This window comes from Eulemur rufifrons, chromosome 16 (genome assembly GCF_041146395.1).
Source record: "Eulemur rufifrons isolate Redbay chromosome 16, OSU_ERuf_1, whole genome shotgun sequence".
Lineage (NCBI taxonomy): Eukaryota > Metazoa > Chordata > Mammalia > Primates > Lemuridae > Eulemur > Eulemur rufifrons.
Window position 1 is genome coordinate 52920738 of NC_090998.1, and position 17017 is coordinate 52937754.

Here is a 17017-nt window from a genome sequence, read left to right on the forward strand (position 1 = left end):
TTTGCATTTTCTAGTTTATACTAATTGTAGTGAGTCCATCATTTCCTTCCACGGTTACAACTACATGCATTTTCCACAGATACTGCCTTGCCCAGGTAATGAAGAAAGAAATCAATTGAGAGTTCATTTTATAATATAACAAATGAAAGTTATAATCTGAAGTTTCTATTAAAATATCCCAAAATATAATTTATTTATCTTCTCTTACTCCTACCTTCACACATATGTGCCTGTACCTTTGCTGACAAAAGTCATACTTAGCCTCTAAACTGGCACTTACCCACATAAACTAGGACCCAACTTGCTCAGTTACTCAATTAAGGTTTGTGCAAAAACTCAAGTGTATTTGTGATCAAAGAAATTAATTCAAATTTGATACTTTAGATTCATCTTTTCAACCCATTATTAAAGAATAGATTTGCAATGAACTTTTTAAATCAGACATCACATAATTAGAATTTATAGATTAACTTGGTATGCATGGCTACTGTCACAACTAAACACAATTTTATTTGCTACAAATCAATGTACTATTTCTCTTACAAATAGTTAAATCACTTTAAAACCCAAGAGGGGCCAAGCTCTGTATCAGTCATAAAATCCATTAATAAATGATAATGGATATGTACCAATAGCTTATATTCTCTGAGTTTTTATTATTGTTGTTGATTTTAACTTTTAAAATCCTTTCATATTTACCACATAATCATCCCTACTCTGCTATAGGTAACAAAGAATGTTATAAAATCCAGCTTTCCAAATTTACATTATGTGTTATTTATGCACAAATACACAAAGTATATATTACTTTATTTTTCACAGAGAATAAACTACAAATAATGACATAAATGGCTGGCACAGCTCCATTTGACTAGGAGGCAAATTTTGAGTAGTCAGGTCATTTTCCTATGTCATTCTATAGCTACAACATACTTTTTTACAAACATCCACAAACAATAGCTCACCCAGCAAGATCTAATGCTCTGATGTTGCTACTAATGGTTCTTTCTGAGCTTGTTGTCGAGGAGACATCCCAACAGCGGTTGTTATCAGACAGAATCTGATTCAGATGGTCCCGAGAAAAATGTGTTCCCTGAACTCGTTTCCTATAAAACTCGGCCTTCTCTCTCAGTTCTTTAACCTACGCAGGAGAATTCAAATATGTATTATTGTAAATGCTCCTTTACAATAAATAGCACGAAGCAGCATATCAAAAGCATTGCACAAATACAGACAGAGACCAAGGAAAAAGGCAGGCAAAAATAATCACATATGGTCATCAGACTAAGTGCACTTAAGCAGAAATTAAAACAATCAAGCTAAAGCAGGATGCAGTTATTTTATTTTAGACCAGCAAGGCAGGGAGAAATTCATAGCAGCTAAGAAAAATAATGACACCTACTTTTTACTCCAACTAAAATTACAAAAGTACTCTATGCATTATTACAGTTTTTAAAAACTCAAAAGCAACCAACCTCCGCATACCACATGGCATTTAGAGAACCCTAGGGGAGGAATACAGAAACACGCTTAATGATAGGTTAATGCCATAAATGAATATTAATGGAAATCAGTGAAATACTTCATTATTCCCCCTTCTAAATATATACCAAACTTGTCAATCAATATTTCTTAGTATTTTTTAGTAGTATTTAATTCAGTAACCAAGATATCTTAACATTACCTTGAAAAGCAGCCACATTCTTGCATGACTGGGATACTGCCCATGACATAACACCTAATTACTATTCCTATTTCCCCACCTCTGGAAGGGTATTTACATTATTTCCCAGCTCTGTATACAGCTGCTACTACTATAGACCCCCACCAAGAGAGTTATGAGGCTTCCCTCTGCACATTCCTCAACATTCCCCTGGAATCAGCATAACCTCAACTTTTTAAAAATGTACTAAGAATATAATTAAAGAAAGTACTCCCACAAAATAATTGAAATATCTTCAACAAAGTGACAGGATACAAAAAAAGTTCTAATCAACTATGAAGTGATTTGAATTCCCTAGTATGCAAATAACATTTTCATATGAAAAGGAGTCTTTATACCCATTTGAAACTCTTTCATTTTATACATCATACTGCCACCTGCTGGTTTCTCTAAATACAATTCCACAAATGTAAAAAAAAAAAAAAAAAAATTAAGTTGAAGCTTCTCCCTTAAAATTCTGTTTAAAATCTTTATTCTAGAAAAACCATAATTTTTTATCACAAAGATAGAATAGCAACATTAAAAGGATATCGGACACTTCCACTGTCTGCTGGAAGTGTTTTCCTTTCACTTAAAGGCAAAAAAAGCAAATAATGAAACTTGGCAATGCAAAAGCAACTAGAGAAATATATTCCTCAGCTCCTTAACAAGACACTATTTTGAATGCAAAGAGATGAAACTGTTATTAATACATCTCTAGGGAATTAGCCAAAGCAAAAGATAGCACCTAATATGGCATAAGAAACCATATAATCCCAGCAGAGTCCTATGGCTTCAATGAACCAAACCTGAAAAAAATTCCGAAAGGATAATTCAAAATACTGTTTTCTTCACTGCCAAAAAAATATTAAGCTATTCATTTATCATTTCTATCAACCCTATAACTTTATATAAAATTGCTAGCAGTGGTTTTTGCATTTAACAGGCAGAACTGAGACACACGAGTTAGGTTTGTTGAACTTCTAACCAGGGTATTGTGAAGGCACAAAAACCTTGTTATAAAGTGTCTTGATGTACTCTAGATTTTATTTCTAATGAGTGCCCCCATGTTTCAAATGTTTCATGGCCACTCCATCACCTCGATGATAAAATCTGCATGCCTTACCATCACTTCCTCCTCTGTGTTCTCAAAGTCCTTTGTGCACATCCCCATTAATACTTACTCTGTTCTACTGGAATTAATTGATCACATCCTCCTCCTCCTCCATTAAGCTATGAACTCCTGAGGTGAGGGAAAATGCAGCACTTAAGCACTGCGTATACCACCTGTCCTGAGTACGGACTAAGTGGTAGGCCTGAGCTAGATATGGCAGCAAAGATAAGCAAGAAACTCCCCGCACTCAGTGAGCTCAGTCTGATAGAGGAGGCTGACCTGCATACAAATTATTATAATATTGGTGTGGTCTATGCCATAATAAACAAATGAAAAGTAAGTTGAAGTAGTTCAAAAGGGGGTCCTATCAAGCCTGCACTATGTGTTAGAGTGGGAAGGAGTAGCACAGGAGGCTGCATTCTACCCACGTTTGATGAATGAGAGAATGGACCAATATCTCTTCCATGTACACAGTTATCTAGTTTTATTTAGAAAGGAAGGTGAGGAGATACTTCACAGATATTCTGTAAACTTTAATCAGTTTTATTTGTTACTGACATTTAAAACTGAATGCTTTAAATTTACTTTATCAGCAATCTTTGTTAATAATCTTAGTGTTAATGTTGTATTTTACAAATATATAATTTTAAATTTCTATAATCCTAAACTAAGATGAAAAATTAGGAGGCTGACATTTCCCAAAGTAATATGTTCTACTAGAAAGAGAAAAAAATCAGTGGTGTGAACTCAGTATTAACAACAATCCCTGCAGCCAATAACCAGAGCCACTGAAAAGAACAGGAAAAAACCATTCCCAACTCAAACAACACACACACACCTTCCTGGGCCAAGTAATGCCATCAGATTATATGATATAAACACTATAAGCAGAATGTTTTCATTTTCAAATTTCTTTTCCCAAATTAAGAATTCAACTAAATTGTCTAAAACTTATACAAAAAAAAAATCAAACTCAAAAAACTAGAGATAAAAGTAAAATCTCATTTTTACCTAAAAATCGTCCCCCCAAAATGAGGAGTCACTTTATACCCAGTCTTTACAACATCTGTCAAATTATAGGATGTCTCTCAAATGTGGGACTTTATCTTGAAACACAGTCCTATTTTTGGAAGACACACTGGAATAAAATTACCTCAACCAATGTAGTCTGGATGATTAAAAGATTACCTAACAAACAAGGAAAAAAAAATTTTAACACAGATTCAATAGTTATTCTGAGGATGGGATCTAAAAATTGCAATTGCTAACTATTATTTAAAAAGTCCTTTAAGCAAGCACTTTAAAAGCAATAAAGCAACAGTACAAGTGTTTATATAATGAAGATGACAAATATACAACCACTGGACAAATAAAACCACCCTCATGTTATGATAGGTATTTGGGACTTAGGATAAAATACCCAACAGATTCAAAAAGTACAGCATCTCAAACAACATAGAAAGAAAGGAACATGATACATGGACCAGAAAACTGTAATGTGACTCAAAAAGTGAGTTAACTTTCTAATAAAGTCACTGATGTCAAAGTACATTTGAAGAGTGTGAATACACTCCTTCAAGAAACGTTAGGAGTAGGAAAATGAAGGAGTACTGTACCTTACATTTAGGCACCTCATAATCAGCCACAAAGAGTAAATGCCTTCAAGGAGATTTAAGTAAAATATGGCCCATATTAAATGTCTATAATCTGGTTAACTAAAACTGTTAACATCAGTGATCACTGACTTCTTAGCTAAACATTCTTATTCTTTCTAACTCCAATTTACTTTTTGAATGATTTTGCCCAAAGTAGTTAAGGCAAACTATCAATATACCACTAATTTAAATATTTGCTACCAACAATATAGCAATTAAGAAACAAAAAAAAGTCATGTTACCAAGATATCATAATGGGAAACCTTGAAAAAACAGATCTCAAGGCCTGGCGCGGTGGCTCACGCCTGTAATCCTAGCACTCTGGGAGGCCGAGGCGGGTGGATCGCTGGAGGTCAGGAGTTCGAGACCAGCCTGAGCAAGAGCGAGACCCCGTCTCTACTAAAAATAGAAAGAAATTATATGGACAACTAAAAATATATATAGAAAAAATGAGCCGGGCATGGTGGCGCATGCCTGTAGTCCCAGCTACTTGGGAGGCTGAGGCAGTAGGATCGCTTAAGACCAGGAGTTTGAGGTTGCTGTGAGCTAGGCTGACGCCACGGCACTCACTCTAGCCCAGGCAACAGAGCGAGACTCTGTCTCAAAAAAAAAAAAAAAAGAAAAAACAGATCTCACATTAGCAACATTTTCTTCCATCAAGGCCAGATAATGAATTCCACCTTATCGTGACTTCAGATTTAGCAATCCTCTCAATCCATTAAATGTTTAGCTCTGAGGCCTAAATGCATCTTAAAGAAGTCTCAGAGAAAAAGAGAGAGTCTTTCCAAAACAATAAGTTTCTCCTGACCTCGACCTAATGAAGTGCCTAAACCCAACAGGCCAGCGGCTGGTGCCCATTTACTGGCCAAGTCTGTGTCCTGCCTCTGCCCTGCCATTTCTTCGCTTCCTATCCAACTCCACAGACAGGGACCTCCTCGCCAAGATCTGGGACAGCCATAAACTGCTCAAGAGTTTACCGGATTTGAGTCCTTTCTTCCATCATGGCTGCTTTTGATGCTCACAGTTTTAACTTGATTTCACCAGGGTGACTATACAAACGTGGCCCCAGATAATACCTGGGATAGCTTCGAGCTTTGCCTTTGATGCTGCCTGTTTGAGCCATGCTCCCACAGAAATAGAAAGTACCAAGAGCAGCCATGATAGAAGGAATTAAGTAATCTGACACAACAGGCAGAGCACAGCATCGCCAGGACATGTGTCTGGGAGCTGCCAGCTCCAAGAACCAGAGCCTCAAAGCATCAGCACTTTCCCCCAGAGGCTGATTACATGTAATCGTCAGATACGGTTTTAGGTACTGAGCTAAATGAAAGATTCATTCCCCGTCCAGATTATCCCTCTGTTTACAATGATGGGGAAGTGGGATGTTTACCAATGTCTAATTTAAACAGAAATGTTTAAATTTAGCTCATTCTCATAGAAAAGACAAAAGACTATCAAAATATGGTTTAAAAGTTGCTAATTATACAATAAAACAAAAATGTTCCATTGTTTGTCCTTCAACTATAAGAAGCTAAGACTAAAGTAGCACTTCTCAACTCTAGGATTAATTACCCTTTTCTTCAAACCTATCTTTAGATCCCCAGAGTTTCTCCCATGTCAGGGTACCCCAACACTGTAACTCAAACCTCTAACAGACAAGCTGTACCTTTTTTCTGCTTACAGACTGCGAGAGTATGCACTGACAGCAGATGCCACTATCAGACAAATTATCTGATCTTGAAAAGAGTCATGAGAAAGGAGAGGTCTGGATGTTATAAAACAATCAAATCTATAAAGCTACAATTCTATAAATCAACTTTATTAACACTATCAGATGTTTGATTAGAAGAAATTTTTAACTTTAAAGACTTTAATAATAATATTAATCTCTAAGGAACCAGCAGCATAAAAAACAAATACACTTATAACTTATTCCTAATATATACAACTTTAAGTTCTTGATACTTTTAGTGCCATTATTGTATCATACTTCTTTAAATTGTAGTCTCTATTACTACATGAAACTCATTGTGAAATTAAGTTGTTATTCAGGCTGAAAGAAAATGTGGGCTTATTGAGCTTATGTACACTCACCTGATTTGGCATGTTTTCCTTCACACATGTCCAAACTCCAGCTTTATACAAATATTGAGCTGGGCTCAGAAATTTTGCTCTATATTCAGAATTCACCTTCCTAATAGAAATGAATGAAAGTAAATATTTCATCATGTTGATCATCTAAATACCATGATATTTTCCTACTAAAATACATACCCAAGCCTTTGATGTTTCCAAGGAGTAGGCTTCTTTTTAGGCTGGTTTGAGTCTTTTAATTCCATCTCTGCTTCTAATTTTAAAGGATCGTCTGTTTTATTACACTAAAATGGAAATAATTTAAGCTTTTTATGCTTAAAATATACATTAAAGTGAAAACAGAGATGTTATAAAGTTAGACTTGGATATTGTATTACATTTATGTTTGTAGAAGCTTTAACTACTAAAGATAACAAAAATCACAAGAAATCAACAAGCAAGTTTTGAAACTCGTATATCTGGTTAGTTTTTTTGAAGTATAGCTCAGGATAGACTTTCATTTTCTGACAATAAAGATTTTAGAACCTTGGCTAGGGAAGAAAATTTTTAAATTAACAAATACACCTCTAAATAAACAATGTTATTACAAACTGAACAGCGATCTTACATTTGCTCTTGATAGTCTAAATTTGCATTTAATTGTGTTACATAATTAAACATACATAAAATCCTGATGAATAAGTTACCACATTGCTTTACTGAGTAACTCAGCAACTTTTTTTCTCCCCAAGAATGTCATAGTTCCAATATATGCATTTATATATAAATGTCAATTTACTTTTAGTCATATACTTTCTATTTTTAGGACCCACAAAGTATCAGGTATCAACATTCCAGGAGATTCAAAACTAGTATTTATACCCCATTTACCTACAATTTATAATGATTTGAGCCTCATGCTGCAACTGAAATGGCTAAAATTTCACAGAGAAGCAGTTATTTATATATCCTGAGGTAAGTCATGTGAATTATACTTGCTATAATGTCATGCTAAAACTTTGGTTTAAAATACAGGTGTGTATGTGTGTGTTTACTTTCTATTACCTAAAGTGTTTCTATCACTACTGTTACCCCTGGAGCTCACATTACTATAAGTCCAATCATTTGATATTAGACGTAGTAGATTTACCTGTTCTATCGTTAAGGTCATCATACTGTATTATTTTTATTTATTCATTTATATATCTGTCTCCCCACTAGCCCAAGAGCTGCTTGGGGCTTAGTGTGTGTGTGTTTGTCTTGTATCCTCAGTACCTTCCCCAGGCCTGCTGCTCCTCATAGGTGGCTCAATGGACATTTGATGAACAAACAAATTAATGAACCAGCTAAAAAAAAAAAAATCTCAGATGTAGTAAGTAAAAGAAAATGTATAGAGTCTAAAATCATGGGGATTTGGTTTTGCTTAAGGTGAAGAGTTAATGAATACCTTTTTTTCAGGAGATACTGTTTCAAGATTTCCGTTTTCTCTCAAATCATTTCTCACTTTTGGTTCTTTCACTGGAGATAACCCCTTGAAATTTCTTTTGTATTCAGTTTCAGGAATGATTGAGTTACCTTTGAATTGTGGAACAAATTTGCTTTTATTGTGGAAAACCTTAAAACAAAAATTATTTCAGTTTAGTTTTGTTGGTTAAATATGGAGAACTTGGGTCTTCAATTTGCTTAAAAAAACTCATAAAGTTGATTTATAGGACACAAAAATAGCAAAATTATATATGATTATTTGTAATTCCACTTCATATGTCTAACATCCAAAGGGCAACTTTCTATACTCATTATGTTTTGAATAATAGTTACTGTAAACAAAATAACACACCAAAATAAATAATGAACCATTATTGTGCTGGAGCTTTTCTCCCTAGTGGTCCTCATATTTCCTCCCTTCAGTGTGTTAATGGGATGAGTATAAAATAGGTATAGTTTCATAGCATGAACATAGACATTAGCTCAATTAGGACAACTTTGTTGTCAGTTCTACAGGTTCTTTTCTCTCTTTGACATGAATTTTCTTTCTTCCTGAAACAATAGGAAATTCTTAACATTTTGAATATCCTATATATTCAATTTGTTTAGTTTTCTTTTCTTTGCTTATTTTTAGCATTTTTAATGCAAGGAAAATTTCTGGCAATTACTACATTTCCATTTAAATGTTTCCTTTTATCCTTAATATTTCACAATATGGTTTCTATTTTATGGGACATTACCAATGATTACAAGGAAAGCAAATGGAAAGGTAAGGAGCTCAAATGAGGTATACTATTGCTTTATAACGCCAAACAGTATATCCTCATACAGATCAAATCCAAACAAATAGAACCTCAAGGACTTTCCTGACAAAAACTGTTCAGACTTTTTACGTATTAGTAAAAGATATCCTTTCAGAAAACAGGTGTCTGACAAAATAGAACTCAACGGCTCCTTTAGAGGTTCCAGCATAAAAAGCTGTCTCAGAGCTCTTCAATCCACAGACCCTGAAATTGATATGCTTTGAACTAACAAAGAGCATTTGCTTCCAAAAAATTTCTTTGAAATCCTCACTAACGATAGCAATAAAACTACTTGTGAAAATATTGCTAGTGATTTATTTTACATTGTACTTTCAATCCTATAAAAATAACATTTCTATACAATGCTTTTACTGACTTGTAAAAGTTGACGATGAGGCTTTGATTTGAATCAGCTCTACCTTAAAAGTCAATTACTCTCCAAAAACTGAACAACCACAATTTTGAGGTTGTAATTTTTCAGGTACACTTACTATCCAAGAACACCTGTGAGCAAGCAGAAGTACTGATCCTATTTACTAGGTCAATAAAGGGTACATATCACTTTATGCTACTTCCCAAGTTCTTAAAATGTTATATAAATTTCCAAGTTATCTTAAAAACTGAATAGTAATTAATCCTAAAGCTGGCATAATTTGTAGGATCACTGGTATTTTTATTGTAATGTAAGATGACAGATGTTATTGTCTTGCTGAATCTAATTATCCTCTCAGTTCTTAGGGGTATTTAAAGCATACAAGTGAATGTTAAAGTACAGAAGACAATGAATGTGGGGTGTGTGTGTGTGTGTGTGTGTTTTTAAATAAAAACACAAAGGCTGAGAAAAATAAAAGACTAAGCTGTCACAGGCCTCTGGAGATATTCTAAGTGGAGGTATTTTCTACCTAGGCCTGGAAGTATTGTTAAGAAAATAAATGAAGAGTTAAAATCCTAAGCACTGTCCAGAGGATGGTAGTAAAACAACAGAGTATTTATTAGCAATGGTAGTTCAATTCTGAAATTGTGCAAGAGCACAATGAAATCTAATATCACATCATTACAGCTTTTGAATTTTGTAAATATAGTTAAGCTGATAATTCCTATTACTGTTCATCTGGTACAAGGACAAAATCATGTGTTACTTTCAACATATTTTGTATTTATTAAAATAAATATCCAAAGCAGTTATACCTTTCTTAAAAGACAGAAAACATGCATTAGTCAACTAAACACGTTTTAGAATAAAACCAATTTAAATGATCTTTTTAATATATGAAAAAATCTTATAGCATGCAAAAACTTACCAGTTCCCCAAGTTTTCATTACCCTGTCTCATATTTAGTATATGTGATGGATCTGGCAACAATGATCATCAGTAGCCTAGGACAGCATAATATTACTACTATAAATCGTAAGTAATAGGATGATTTTAGCAAAACTCATTTTCAGTTTTCTAGAACTTACCTCTCCAGGCCTACTTAAGTACCAATTTCTTTCAGCTCTTAATTCTATGTAAATCTACATCACTAGATCAGACGATGATACTCAGAAACATATTACATCCATTAAACTACCTGATCAGCTGCAAAAACTGGAGCAGTTTCTTTAGGGGTCTTCCAAACAAACTGCCTTTGATATTCAGAATTTCTCAAGGCATTTTGTGAAGGAACAACAGTCAATCCAGCTTTTTTACGTAGAATTCTATCCAACTGTTAGGGGAAAAGAAAAATCCACTCAAAGCCATTACAAATTTCTATTCAAACTTTAATTGTGGTAAAAAACACATAACATGAAATCTACTCTCTTAACAAAATTTTAAGCGTACATTACAGTATTGTTAACTATATGCACATTGTCGTACAGCAAAATTTTTTCAACTTATAATCTTTTTAAGGTGCCTATTTAAAATTCCTTTCTATCAAGAGACTATCACACATCCCAGGAAAAGATAACATCTCTCAGTCCCTTCCTATCAATCATTCATAATTAAATATATTACCAAAAAATTACACCACCTTGTCTTAACTGCATATTGCTTCTGTGGACACCCCTTCCCCTGCCCACCAGACTCACACATCACCTTCCTTGATTCCCCTGCACCCCCTGCCTTTCTCAACAAGCCGCGGATTCTTCTCCAACACTCCGAAATGCCTTTCCGGGGTTCCAGTCAGTGGTGGACATGAAACGGGGACAAAACAGTGGAGTGGAGAAAGAAACATGGGAGGCAGTGAAATCTGTGCACAGGTCCCTGCAGTCTCTGCTTATGTGCTCGCAGGGACCTGCTGCAGGCCAGCTGCGACACAAGAGAACAGAACTGCAAGATCTTTGAGAGCCAGCCAGAACTCTCCTTCCTTTTGCATTCTGTCAACTGAGATTCTGTTTGTTTCTTGCTGGTACACAATAAGAAATTGAAAAAGGGCTAGGCAGAAGTCAGCTCAGCACCCCTGCCAGAAGTAATGGCCTACTCCCCTTCTCTGTCTCAACTTGATCTCTCCCTTAGGACTCAGATGTTGATATATGACGAATAAAATCCAGATGCAGGGGGTCCACCCAATGAAGGGATATCTTAGTATAACCAGTACAAAACAGAGAACATTAAGAATAGAACTAATTTGCAATAACTAAAGTCAATAGCTTATCAACTATTCTATAGTTATTAGACAACAATGGAAACATTTTAAACACAAAATGTAGTATTACTGAAATGATGATGAAACCCACACAGAATTCTATACTTTTGAAAAGAAATATAATAAATATGCCTACCCCATTATCTACATTTTCTGGAGGAATCTTGGTAGAATGTTCCAGTTCCACATTTGCATTAACTGGTGTATGGTTTGGTATTACATTCTCATTATTTTCTACAACATATGAAGTCCCTTCAGCTCTGGAGTCTGTAGAATGGGATCTGGTTCTTTTGGGAACCCTGGAGGCTTCTAGTGAGAGAACTCTTCCTTGGGTAACATCTTTTTGTTCTTCCTCTTGTGATTTTGGTGTTTCCAGGGCTGCAGGCTGCGGTGCTACAACCACATCTTTTTCTGAGATAGCTCCATTCCACTTAAGAGATTTCGAAATCTGTGGGTCATGGTAAGGGACTCTTCTTTTTGAAATAAAACTTGGCTCTTTCGTGATCCCTACAAAATACAGCATACGAAAATAGCAGCTACCAAAGCAAAAAGTTACAAAGACAACTTTTAATAACACCCATGAGAGGAGAAATGGAATTTAAAGTTCAGTTGAGATACATATATCTATATATACATACACAAAATATCCTTCAGATTACAGGATAGAAAATAAGTACAGTTTTTCAACATAAAATGTTATTTTGCTTAAATATTAAAAATTTGACCATAACAAAAAATTAAAAATTGGGGTCACAATGTTCGAGTTAACCTAACAAAAGTCACCAGAATTGCAACGTGATGCACCTGGCAAGCTAGGCAGCACACGCTGCCTCCGTTTCTGATTACTTTTCCTGTGCTACTTAACAGAACAACGGGCCCTCGTACTGTCAAATTTTGGAACTTTTCACAAAGCTTCTCTTATGCAGGGCAGACCAAGAAGAGAAAGGATGAGATGTCTTTACGCTGGATCTTGGTTCTACATCTGCCTTGATTTCCTGAGAATTAAAAAGAATGAGCCCTTTTAACAATAGCTAAGATACAATTTCTCTACATTTCTGTCTGGAAAGCAAATGTCCAAAAACTTAACCTTCTACCAAAGTAAGAAGAGCTCTGCAGAATGACAGCCACTAAGATACTGCCCTAGTTTGGGGCTATTCTTTAAGTAGAAAGACTGATGTACGGTGGGGAAGGAAGATTAAGACCAGAACAGAAGGAAAAGGAAGGTAGACAGAAAATCAGGCATCCTCTATCTCAGATGTTGTGGCCATAGAACCCAGGGTTCCCACCCTTTTACAAGGCTTCCCTAGACCAGTGGTCTTCAAACTGGGTGTTTATGTCCAGGGGGCACACAAAGGCATTCCGGGGCTAAACAGAAATGGACAGCTTTCCCAGATCCTCAACACCATGTGTGCTCTTGCCTGACATGGATCTTTCCGCCTGAGAGCTGCATCTGCCATCTGCAGTTCCATTTCCCACTGGCCCCTTCATAATCTCCCTCTTCCCTTTTCTTTTACAAAAGAAAGACACCTCTCTCAAGCAGCCTGAAACTTACTCCAGTCATCAACCTAAGGTACAACAAAATCTCACAGGTGGGGGAAAAAAAGGGACAATTCAAGAAACCATAACTCCTGAGGGAGAATATTTGAGAGCAAAGCAAAGGAGGCAGAGATTAGAAATAACAAAAGAACAGGGCCTTATCTCATATATCTCCACACATTTCCCTTCACCTATCTTAGCATTAAAATTCAGGTGTGAGAGGGATGTCATATGAAATGTATATGTGCATATTAACACATTTGAATTGGAAGATAAAGTTGGACTTTTTTCTCACAGAAAATAATTCTGATTTGGCTGGTTAGTTTGCCAATGAAGGCTGACTTTGCCAATCATATGATGAACATTTTCCAAAAATTGAATGAGCTAAGTTGGCAGCTCCAAAGTTTTAACAAAACATATGTAAAACATATAATATTCAATATGCCAGAAATTACACCCTTCAAAACTATTCATAAAAACTTATGATAAAAATATTAAACATCAATTTAAAAATGTGAGAGGAGGGTACAATATTTTTCTAAATGCTTTTAGTAAAAAAGCTTGAAGATCACTGCTTAGCCTTCTCTCTGCTTTAACACAGAGCTGGGTTTCTGGTAGAAGAGCAAAATGAAGGGATGATTCTCAAGTGGTCTGCCCTTGTCTCCCAGTACCAACAAATCCCCAGGGGAAAAAGACCCTATGTTAAAAGACTGTCCAGCCAATCCTGGGTAAAACTGCTCTTGTTCGTTGCCAACATCCCACCTCCTTTCTGAACATCCTGGAGTTCTTGCTCTGCCCTTCCCCTTACCTAAAATTCCCCATTAACATTCCTCCACTAGACCATCCCTACCTTCATAATGTCCCATGCTCCAAAGTGGTTTTGCTCCCACCGTCTCACTCCATTACCCTCCCCTCAAATGTAGCTGATCTAAGCTGAAATGTTATGGGGCCAACTACCTGGCTTAACTAATTCCCCAGTGTTATAATACCCTCTAGGCCTCAGCAGGGTATCTACACATAAGGAATTTATTTTGGATCCTTAATCTAATGGTGCCTCAAATGTGTGGAATATCTGGTCATTTGGAAAAAGATTATGAGCAGAGGGGTGCTCCCAGCACCCTCCCTGAGAAGCAGGGACACATAGTCTCTAAAGTCAAGCCCTAAGTGAAGGATCCTGATGCTTCAGAGGAAGCACCCACTCTAGCCCACAGTTTCCTTTGTTCTCCAAACCTAATCCTGGAAGCACTCTCCTCATCTTACTAACTCCCCAGGCTTGGCACCCTACCCATAAGTCTTTTCTTTTCCTGGCTTCAAACATCTAACAGTGGAAGGACTTACATACCACACATCAAGCACTCTCACACACGTCACACGTGGGGCACCAAGCACTTATCTGTGTATATGCAACAAGCCCTTAACAGGCAACATCTCATTTAATCCCTCCCAGCAATCCTGTGCAATAAGCCTCCTAAAATCCCACTTGGCAAAACAGGCTCAATTTGCCCAAGGTCACACAGCTATTGTGGATTCAAACTCAGGTTTACACATTCATTCAAAAATTAGTTTTGATAAGCAGTAAAGTGTTCCAAGGCCCTGTGTTAGATACTAGGTAGGAACAAGGTGGGATAGACAGAGGCTAAGACAGACCCCTGCTCTCCGAGATCTAACGTTCTAGGGAGGGAGAATTAAACGAGCGGGTACAAGGAAGTCATTCTGTCTGTTTTCTCTTCTACCATGCTCTGGGAAACCTTGACCCAGGCCTCTAACTTCCTCGGGATATAAGGAGGAAGCACGTGTGATGACAAGAACATGACATGACCTCTGAAATCGTGGGCTGTGAATAAAACAGACTTGATTTCAAATCATGGTTCTGCCACTTACTAACTGCAAACCTGGGACAAGCTACTTAATCTGAGCTTCCCTTCCTCAAGACCTTGGGAGTTCTCTTCCCCAGGCCTGCCCCCTATCAGCTTTCAGGTCTCAGCTCAAATAACGCTTCCTCAAAAGAGCCTTTCCTAACCATCCAAAGTTTTTTTTCCCCTCCAATCAATCCCTCCCCTATGTTATCTATCATACTTCCCTACAATTTTATATAACAACCTGAAATCCCCTTGCTCATTTATTGTTACTTCTTTACGGTTTCTCTCCACAGTTAGGGACTTTGTCTGGCTCAGGGGTATATCCCTAGCAGCTGGGAATGGTCCTGGCCCACAAGTAAACCCTCAATAAATATTTCTTAAATAAATGAACAAGTTAACCAGGCCAACTGAATTCTTAATAAATCATTTTGCAGACTTAGTCCAAGGTTTACTCAAATTACAATGGCTATTGAGTTTGCTCAACTTACCTATTTGATCTGATCTAAGTCCAGCCCATGGGTACTTTCGCCCCACAGAGGAATTACAGGACTCTGACAAATAAGACTTTTTCCACAGAAAGTTCCTCTGGTATTCACTCAGCCCCTGTAATGAAAAGCACACTTTGAGTATAATGCAATTAATGAATGTTGTTTTAAAGCAGACATTTTTAAAGAGAGTTGAAAATCTTAAGATTGATAATTAAACACACACAAGCTCCTTAATAAAAGCTCATGTTTACCCAGCCCTGTGCTAAGCAGTTCACACGTGTTATAGCCTTTAATCCTCACTACGCCTGGAGGCAGATGCTAGCAGGAATCCCAGGCTCAGAGAGGTTATACTTTCGCTGGGTGTCTGAGTCCAAAGCATAAGCTCTTGTCTGATAACCAGTGACGATCCAAATTCTCATCACCACAGATTTATCCGAAGTTCTCACCAAGTACACAATATTATGTATTATGCCTAGTACCTTTTGATATTTTGGTAAAGTTAACCAAAGAAAAACTCCCCTCCCATTCTGGATACAAGCCTTTAAGTTAAAAGAATAAGCGTCAGCTGTGGTCACCCTTTATGCTGCAGGCTGCCACCTGACAGCTACCAGTTCAGTTACCTGGAACTTTTAACAAACCCTAAAACAAATGCACAACTATGAAAAATACGTTTTTCCTGTACCCTGTCTTTGCTAAGAACCCCATTTCTCAAGCCTTTAAAAGACACATATGCTTTAAAGTTATAAAGGGAAGGGCGGGTTCAATGCTAACTAAATGGGCCACAGGTGTCCCAATCTGAAGTCGCTTTTAGTTCCCATTATAAGCGCCCTTCTCCCATCTCTACTCCTCGGAGTCCCCCCAAAATAAACCTGTCTCCATCCTATCTAACTCTCTGACACACAGGAACTCGGAAATGTGTGTGAACGGAGAGGAAGCTAGGCCTGGAGAGGCGAACATCCTCCGGGGCCGCGCGGCAGGCAGGGTCGGGGGCCGGCAGCTCCTGCGGCCCGAGGGGTACCGCGCAGAAAACCAGTGAGGCCCGCGCACCCCGGGCCGCGACTCCCCCACCACCTCCCGCCGCCTTTGGGCTCGGGGACCCCGGCCTCACCTTGAAGCGCACCGGCATGTCGCCCGGCGCTGAAGCCCCCGCCACTCCGACAGTTAACGGGACAGAAAGCCCCGAAGGGGCGGGGCGACAACAGTCGGTTCCCCGGCAAAAGCCTCGGCCTGGCGTCCCCGACTACGCGCCGGCGCACTCCGCGATTCCCTCCTTGAGCCCTGTCGCTCGGCCTTTCCCCGCCCATTTTGAACCCAAGGACCAATCGAGGCTCTCAAAGTCCCTTACCGTCATTACAATTCGTCCAATCAGTGCCCCAAGGGAGGCCGCCCACCTCCCGGGCCAAATCCAGAGGGCTGAGAGAGATGGCGGGCAGAAGGCCGGCCAATGAGGCTCCCGAAGCGGGGGTGGGCGGGGGCCCGCGGGAGCTTCGTCCTGTGAGCGATCGATGGGTCCCCGCGTCGCCGGCTCCTGCGCAACAATGGGTCTGCCTGGTGGCCGATTCGCCCGCAGCCGGCGGCGCTGGGCCCAGGCTCCTGACATGAAACGCGAACGTGTGCCCTTCATTCCAAAATGTATGACAGAACCGAATGTTTTCTGTATTCAGGTCTACTCTGC

The 17017-nt window shown here is 38.0% G+C and overlaps 1 protein-coding gene across 3 annotated transcripts in view; it reads right to left on the reverse strand.

Moving 5' to 3' along the window:
* Window positions 1–16468, reverse strand: part of MDM1 (Mdm1 nuclear protein) — a 28166-nt gene extending 11698 nt beyond the window's left edge. Inside the window, exons 1-9 of one of the 3 annotated variants that reach the window (XM_069490390.1) lie at window positions 16451–16468; window positions 15343–15457; window positions 11596–11966; window positions 10404–10538; window positions 7992–8159; window positions 6746–6849; window positions 6566–6665; window positions 1476–1505; window positions 966–1141 (exon numbers count right to left, since the gene is read on the reverse strand). In XM_069490390.1, coding sequence (XP_069346491.1) covers window positions 966–1141; window positions 1476–1505; window positions 6566–6665; window positions 6746–6849; window positions 7992–8159; window positions 10404–10538; window positions 11596–11966; window positions 15343–15457; window positions 16451–16468 — 1217 coding nt within the window. The remainder of the gene's footprint in view (window positions 1–965; window positions 1142–1475; window positions 1506–6565; window positions 6666–6745; window positions 6850–7991; window positions 8160–10403; window positions 10539–11595; window positions 11967–15342; window positions 15458–16450) is intronic. The other 2 variants (XM_069490392.1, XM_069490391.1) reach the window with 2 other exon arrangements.
* Between the last annotated feature and the right edge of the window lie 549 nt (window positions 16469–17017).